The 8,326-nt window shown below is 29.1% G+C and overlaps 2 protein-coding genes across 2 annotated transcripts; one reads left to right on the top strand and one right to left on the bottom strand.

Annotated features, from left to right (window-relative positions):
- Nucleotides 1–1,624: 1,624 nt before the first annotated feature.
- LOC145184491 (large ribosomal subunit protein eL18-like) lies at nt 1,625–4,826 on the top strand. The gene is made up of 6 exons (XM_090092429.1): nt 1,625–1,858; nt 1,977–2,063; nt 2,267–2,374; nt 2,677–2,775; nt 4,325–4,518; nt 4,724–4,826. The coding sequence occupies exons 1-6, from the start codon at nt 1,856–1,858 to the stop codon at nt 4,797–4,799; spliced, it is 567 nt and encodes a 188-aa protein (XP_089948555.1). The 5' UTR covers nt 1,625–1,855; the 3' UTR covers nt 4,800–4,826.
- A 2,788-nt stretch (nt 4,827–7,614) lies between these two features.
- LOC145185920 (EPM2A-interacting protein 1-like) lies at nt 7,615–8,145 on the bottom strand. The gene has a single exon (XM_080061962.2). The coding sequence runs from the start codon at nt 8,143–8,145 to the stop codon at nt 7,615–7,617; it is 531 nt and encodes a 176-aa protein (XP_079918088.2).
- Nucleotides 8,146–8,326: the final 181 nt, after the last annotated feature.

The following is an 8,326-nucleotide window of genomic DNA, read 5'->3' as shown; positions in this document are numbered from 1 at the left end:
TTTTTCAGCCAAGCCGATTTTTATTTTTAATTTAACATTATACAAATAACTTTTTGAATCATCATGATATTAACATGATGTAAACATATTGTTAATAACATGGCTATTTAGTATTGGATTGATCAATATTCTCAATAAATTGTGTTTGTTAAATAACTTCGTTAAAATTTATAAACTTGATAAATTTGTGTAACTTGATCGAAACTTGAAAAAATCGAACTCGCCAAATTTGACGAACGTGCGTTACTGTAATAAAAGACGTTACTGTCATAAAAGAAGTAGTCAGGGGTGGGCTGCCAAATTTTGAACAACCGGCTCGCTACTATTACAAAAAAAAAAAAACGGTAAATCGCGAGGTTAGAATTATTTTGTTCTACCCAGCTAACAAAAAACGTTCGAGTACGTTCAAAGAACGTTAGAAACATTCTTACAACGTTCGTACAACGTGCCCGACTGTTTCTAACGTTCTACGAACGTTTCTTGAGCGTTTTGTGTTAGCTGGGTATCTCCTATTTTAAAAGTTGGGAGAAAATGAGTTATTAATTTTAGTAAGTAATGATTACTTTTAAAATACGCTACATTTTAGTAGGGAGTTTTGTCACGTGACATTTTATCGCGGAAAAAAAATACCGAACGCTTTTGAAAAACTTCGTCCAAAAAACGCAACAAATGATTTTATGTAGGTGTCGAAGAATGAAAACCCACCCATGAAAATAAATAGTATATATGTATATATAGATGTTATTTTTTTTAGAAAAGGTTGCACTACAATAATTTTTTTGGGGACGTTGTTTTGCTTTAGAATTGATAAAGTTATTTAACTTTAAATGTTTCAGTTTTGTTTATATACAAGTAAATTAAGCTAATTCTTTCGTCCCCACATAAAAATAGATTCTGCAACTATTTATTTATTATGTCAATCAGTTTTTTTGTTTTGTTTTTGGTAGTCTAATAGGGTGGGGTTTTTGTTTTCTAAGTGGAAATTTTATAAATCTCCCCCGTCTTTAGATATTTTATTGTTTACGCAACTTTTTATGCAAGAAAAAAAAAAAGATAAAGTTTTTTTTTTCGGTCTCAAAAGTTTAACGAGAAACTTTACGGAAATATTTCATAAAATGTATATGAATTGAAAATATTAAAACACGAATATCTTTGGAACTAAATAAGCTACAGAAGTGGTTGAAACCATTTTGAAAATTAAATATATTAAGGAATCCGATGCATTTTAAATAAAAAAGATTTACATTGGTTATAAAAATTGCCTAAGCTCCCTAATTTTAGAAATTTTTTTCTAAATAATTTGTTTAAACATAAATTACGTAAAGTGTAAGTTATTATTTCTTTAAAAATTAAAGATAAAATTTTAAATAATTTTTGCTTTAAGAAAAAAATCAAAAACTTTCTCCTAACGTTTAAAACTTGGAGATAGAACAAAATAATTCTAACCTCGCGAAATGCGTACATTGTCTTCATTAATTTTTGTACAGTATAAATTATATATAACAAAGCAAAACATTTATTGCACAAAACAACTGAACAAAATATTTATTGAAATTATTCAAATATATATTAAATATTTATTTTGCATAAACATACTATTAAAATGGCTTATTTTTGGTTTTAGGGTTAATTTAACAAGCGGCTCGCCGAGTTTCAAAAAATTTAACAACCGGCTCGCGCGAGCCGGACCGAACAGGACCTATCCCGGCTCTAGCCCACCCCTGGAAGTAGTCAAAAGCTGTTTATTTTGGTATGAATATGTTTTGAGGGTTTGAAGTATAGCTTATCGGAAATCAGGCCGCGGAATTACAAATTGCGGTCGTCGTATCTATATTATTTCTTTACTTGGGTCAAAATGGTGAGTTTTGTCGTAGTTGCGTGAATGTTCAAATCTTTTGGTATCGATTATAATCTTAGGTATCAGATGTTAAAAAGTTGAGTTTTCCGCATATAAAAAATTCATTCATTGTATTCAGGGTATCGACATTAACCATCGATATGACAAAAAAAAGCGAAGAACTGAGCCCGTCTCGCAAGACCCTTATCTTCGTTTACTTGTAAAGGTGAGACAAATTGATAGGGTCTATACTTTCTTTGTCTTATAGTCTCTTTATTTTATGTAATGCATATAAATCTGGTTAATTTAAAATCTATGACCTAAAATCCTTTGTCACATTGTGGTTCACTCTTATGTCATGCATATACAATCCATAAATGTGTCACCTGTTATTGCAATGGGGTGCTAAGTGTTTTTAAATATTTTCAGTTGTATCGTTTTCTTGCACGAAGAACGAATGCAAAATTTAACCAAGTTGTTCTTAAAAGACTTTTCATGAGCAAGATAAATAGACCTCCAGTATCTATTTCCAGAATCGTAAGTTATTAGTTTAATTTTTTAAGTTAAAATAGTTGAAGTTTATTGTTAGCTGTCTAATCTTTAAAGCAGTCAAGTGTGTGAATAATTGTGTTTAAATATTTTCTGAATGCTATCAGTTTTAATCATGATTTCATCACAATCTCATAGTAAATCTAGAGGTGTGATTTATTTCGATGTCTTGGTATAAAATTTAAAAATGATTTATTTTCCTTGATAATTATAGTTAATGTTAATCAAGCAAACTTGAGAACTTTCTGAAAATATTTAAAGTATTTGATAACTAAATTCTAAATTTACAGGCTAGAAGGATGAGAAAACCAGGGGTAGAAGGCAAGATTTGTGTTGTTGTTGGAACAATTACTGATGATGTGAGACTTGTTGAGGTTCCCAAGTTGAAGGTTAGTGTCCCAAAAACTATATCACTCGGTTTAAAAATGAAACTGATAGTGTAAGTTTTCTTAGTTTCATGTCTTTTATGTGGACTTGTAGTTAGAGATTAATATTTGATTCTTTTCTTAAGCTAAGTTACTCAGCTTTTACACTTATACCAACTTACGTAGATAAAATTTGTTATATCAAATGCATGTAATATATTTTTTAAGAATTGCTCAGAATAGCTTTTCGATTTTATTTTCATTTTGTAACTGTACAATTTGTTTTAGTCAGAATGTTGACTAGCATATTATCATTGTGAAAAGTTATAAAAGAATTGTTTGAAGTTAGCATAGTGATATTTTTTTCTAAAAGGAAGATCTCATTTTTGTATACTATTTTGTCATAGTAGTTGCCCATTATGCATTAATTAACTGTTATTGAGTTGATTGAAATGACAGTAAAATTTCATGCATATATTGATTTAAGATACTGAATGTCACATGCTTTTATGTTTGTACACATCAAATCTCTTAAAACAATTACATATTTTAATATTTGTTTAGTAATTTGTTTTGTAATTTTTAAAAGCAAGAGATATGTGATTCATATTATTGCTGATTTTCTTAAAACAGATCATCAATAGCAGAAAATAATCTGAACAAGTTAATTCCTTTTTATGGAAAATGTGTATTTAGAAAGACATTAGTTTAATTAATATATTTACCTTAATATTGATAGGTCAGTGCTTCACAAGTTATGGCGACTTCTATACCTAATGTTTTTACCTAAAAAAGTTTATTCTATGAAATAACAAATGTTTAAAAATATTAGTATTAAATCACTTGTTCCTTTGTTAATACTCCAACTTTGAGGTTTTGTTTTCTAAGATGTCTAAACCTTGCATAAATCGCCTGTCATAGAATACCTGAAATGAACAGTGAACATCATGCAAACATTGAATTTAAGAAGATTTAACAAACTGTTAGAAAAACTTACAGCTATTAAAATGAACTTAAGATAAATATTTTACTTAAGATACAACTAAAGCTTTTATTTCAAACTTGTGACAAACTAGTTAAGTTTTTTTGAATGATATTTTTGTTAAACCTCAACCTTGCATTAATCGCCTGTCATGGAATATCTGAAATGAACAGTGAACATTATGCAGATATTAAACTTTAGAAACTTTCTAAGCTGTTAGAACAACTTACAGCTGTTGAAGTGAGCTAAACAAAATCTTATATTAATAAATATTTGTTAAATGATGATATTTTTCACGACGGTCTTCATAAAGTTCATGTTGAAGATTGTGAAAACTGATTTAATCATTAATCGTTGGGAATATGAATTAAGAATTTTATCTATAAAAAATGATGATATTTTTCACGACGGTCTTCATAATTTGCATGCTGAAGATTGTGAAAACTGATTTTTTTTTTTTTTTTTTTTTTTTCTATTGTTGTTTTTAATGATCTTACAATTTGATATTTTGTTAATTTAATGAATTTGTTTTAATTTTTACTTGTTAAACGTCAGGAGCTATGATGTAATAGGAGTTAATTGTATTTTAAGGTGTGTGCACTTCGTTTAACAGAAGGTGCTCGTACTCGAATCCTAAAAAGTGGTGGTGAAGTTCTTACTTTTGATCAACTTGCACTTTGTGCCCCAACTGGTAAAAATACATTGCTTTTACAAGGACCAAGAAAGAGCCGTGAAGCATGCAGGCATATGGGTCGTGCTCCTGGTGTTCCTCATAGTACAACTAAGTAAGTTGTTTTTTGTGATCTTTTTTAATTAATGCTAACTCCTGATTTGATGAGCAATGATCATAAACTTCTGATTTATACTGAAGTTTTTAATATCTCGTTAACCTGATCAGGGAGCAAAGTATTTTTCTTTTTTCATCAACAATTGGTATAATGTGTAATCAAATGATTTTATACTTAATTTTTCTGTGACTATCATTTTTAGACCATATGTTCGATCAAAGGGAAGAAAATTTGAAAGAGCTCGAGGTCGTCGTGCATCTTGTGGATATAAGGTTTAAATGAAAATATAAATCAAAGCCCAGAAATTTTATGTTTTATTTATTTTTCAAAATACTTTGCAATATGTTTTGTGGTTTGCATTCTGACCAAAAAAGAAAGATAAAACAGTTGTATAATAAAGTTTTAATAGGATTTATTTTAGTCCAGGTATATACAACATTTACTTAAATATTCAACAGAATAATAAAAAAATCACATTTCGTCTAAAAAACTTCTAAACCTCAAGTTAAAAGAATGAGTCTAATCAATTAAGATAACATGTACATTAAAGTGCGTACTATGCTTTTTGCACCATGGCTATTCCTTTAGTGTCCATGCTTGTGCCGGTTTATTTCGATGCCCCGCTTTAACATTTGCCACATTAAGATATTGAGATAAGGTGTGGAAAGATTTTCTTTCAAAAGAAAGTACCTTGGTGACCTAAAAAGTCCTATGCTTTAAGAAAGATCTAATTTAAGAAATGACAAATTTCGAATACATAAAAAAACATTTAGAGAAAAAAACTTAGTTAATCTAACTAGATATCTAGTTAATCCTTTGCTGACGCGTGACCCGCACCACGGTGCATAAAATCTGTTTCTAAATGACGTGTGAACCGCCTGGCGGTTCATCAATTTTAAATTTTCCTGAATATATGGGCTTGAGAAAACATTAAATATATATCTGAAATAGAAATATTTTTTTAAGTTGATACTTCGAACCGTTTGTCATTTGCATTTATATATCGATCAAAAATTAATTTTGAAAAATGGCTAAAAAGCGAACAAGTTATACTGACATGAATGAGATCCTTGATATTTTGTTTGATGATAGTGATGTAGATAGCGATATTGATGTTGATTTTTTTTGTTTGTTTGATCACCACTATAAATGCCTATCTTATTTAATATTAAAAACTATATGTTTATGAATTTATATGTTAATATTTTAAGATTAAATAAGGAAATTATATACTTTTGTTTATTCAATATTTTCGATCACGTGACTGTTTTTTTTAAATAAAAAAAATTAGAGTCTATTGACCACTCAAGTGTTCTAAGGCGGGAAACCAGGTTTTTTTCAGCGAAAACTGCATTTATGCTTTAGTTGATATTTCGTTCAAAAGCCAAAAAAAAAGCAACATATTTGGTATCGTTGGAAAGATTTTTCAATGCACTTTTTGATGCAATTAAAATATATATTTTATAAGCAACCTCCAGGACAGAGTTGGGGTTATAATAAAGCCAATATTTTCTGCAACACATGTTCGCGCACAAAGGCTAGGGCTCATTTTTGCCTAAATTAAACTTCAGAAAATCGGTTGAGCTTTGATACATATAACCACATCGTGACAAAGTCTTTCAAGTTACCATGCAACTCACAAATTAAAAAAAACCCAATTTTTTCTGTTTTACAATAAGAAAACTTTGCTTTTTTTATAACAAACGCTTAAGTGAAAACGTTTGTCACGTACTTTATGAGAACATTTTGCAATCGTATTCACTAAAAAGTAATAAAAGTTTATAAATAAATTATGGTTCGGTTGCGCCAAAGACAAATGTAATAAAAATGAATCTCGGTTGTATTTTACTCGGTTATATATCCTCAATATTCTCGGCTGTAGTTTTCGGTAAATTTATTATATAAATTATCTTACGCGTCATTCGCAACAGAACTGTTTTTAAAAAGTTGGTTATAAAAATCATTGGCGCCAAATACGGTTTGCATAATCTTAAATTATAAAAATCTCGGTACAGAAGCTTACCGCGGTATGCATAAGTTATTAACGAAACAAGCAATCGAATTTAACTAAAGCTATCGGCTTTTTTTTTTTTAGAAAAAAACTGGTTTGCCGCCTTAGTACACTTGAGCAGGGATGGCCCAATGATATATTATATATACTAGATGTCTAACTTCGATCCGAAATGTGAAGCCGTAGGAGCCATTTCTAATTCGGGCAAAAACGTGTATTTTTAACTTTTATTTAGCACGTCGGATTAGTTTTTGCCCTTATTACAAATGGCGGATATAGTTTTTGCCCTTATTACAAATGGCGGATTCAATTTGTAAACAAAAAAAGTGGCTTCACTTTTTGTCCAATAAAATCCCGCAAGTTAGACATCTAGTATATATAATATATCATTGGGATGGCCAGAATTTTTAGCACGAGAGCCGCATTCAAATACTTACGTGAACCGAAGAGCCGCATTAAATAATTCGTTAAGAAAATTTTTCTGCATTCTTTTCTTAAAGATATTTTGCCCAATGATATATTAAAAATAACTAGATGTCTAACTTTCGCGTATTTTTTGAAGCAAAAATCGGCCATTATAAATAGCGTAAAGACTTTGCCCCCCATAATGGCCGATTTTTGCTTCACTTTTTCTTTTGCCGATTTACGGCAGTTAGACATCTAGTTATTCTTAATATATCATTGATTTTGCCTTACAAAAAAATAAGAAACTGGTGGCAAGAAAGTGCTGTAAAATACTCTATAAAGTTAAACTTAAATTTTTATGAAAAGAAATAAATCTTTCTAAAGAACTTTTTCTAAAAAACTTTTTGTGTACAAATTTTATGTTTACAACTAGTTTTTATGTCTAAATTAAAAAAAAAATTTTTCAAAGTCAAAAACTTTACTTTAAATGTAAGCTTGTTTAGAATTTCAAATTGTCTTGAGTGGTTCGAAAAACTCATTTCAATCAAGTTAAATAAAAATCTGATTCCCTTTTACTCTCACACAAGAAAAACTAGTTATAGAATTGTTTTAAGAAGCATATTCACGTCATAAGTTTTTAAAAAAGTAATAAAATTACAAAGTTATAAATTTTCCAATCAGGCACTAAGATTCTGAACTTTACTGGTAAGTCTCTTAAAATCTGGCTTCAAACTTGTAGTTGCTGTTCTAAGTAATTCTGACAAATGCTCAGTGGTTAGATTTGCACGATACTTTGATTTGACAAATTTCATAGTGGAAAATAAAGATTCACATGTGTATGTTGAACCAAAAATTGAAATAAATTTTAGGCTAATCTTTTTCAGTAGGGGATACTTAACCTCAGGCACTATCTTCCAAAATTCCAATAAAGTTAGTGTTTTATGCAGCATCAGAAGATTTTGATCTTCTTGGAGATCTAATAGTTCTGTTTCAAATTGAGATACTTCTTTAACTATGTTTGATGGAATTGGACAACCATCACCAATAATATCAATTAAAAAAGGATTTATCATAAATCCTAAAGATGATTTAAGTGCATGCAAATCTACAAACTTTTTTTGAAAGTCTTCTAGTAAATTCTGTAATTTTTCCCTGTATGATTCAATCTTATGGTCATCATACTGAATTGAAGGATTAGAAATAATCATCTTCTTCATTTGAGGAAAATGGTTAAAGGTTTTTAAAGTAAGATCTCTCTGAAAAAGGGTAATTTTTTTTTAAAAACTAAAAATAGTCTGAGCAAGATCAGATATAATTTTTTCTTTTCCCTGAAGAGATAAATTCAGACTTTGTAAATGTTGCATTATATCAGTCAAAAACAAAAGATCT

Source organism: Hydra viridissima, unplaced genomic scaffold (assembly GCF_058129835.1).
Source record: "Hydra viridissima isolate aposymbiotic clone 2 unplaced genomic scaffold, HvirCarnegie_v1 scaffold_7, whole genome shotgun sequence".
Classification (NCBI taxonomy): domain Eukaryota; kingdom Metazoa; phylum Cnidaria; class Hydrozoa; order Anthoathecata; family Hydridae; genus Hydra; species Hydra viridissima.
The sequence above is the reverse complement of the archived record's forward strand: the minus strand, read 5'-3'. Positions and strand labels throughout refer to the sequence as shown.

Excerpts from the sequence above, each read along its gene's own strand:
- LOC145184491 (XM_090092429.1), top strand. Across the intron at positions 2,375-2,676 it reads CAGTATCTATTTCCAGAATC|GCTAGAAGGATGAGAAAACC; the intron begins GTAAGTTATTAG and ends CTAAATTTACAG. Across the intron at positions 4,519-4,723 it reads GTTCCTCATAGTACAACTAA|ACCATATGTTCGATCAAAGG; the intron begins GTAAGTTGTTTT and ends TATCATTTTTAG.
- LOC145185920 (XM_080061962.2), bottom strand. The coding sequence starts at position 8,145 with ATGATTATTTCTAATCCTTCAATTCAGTATGATGACCATAAGATTGAA.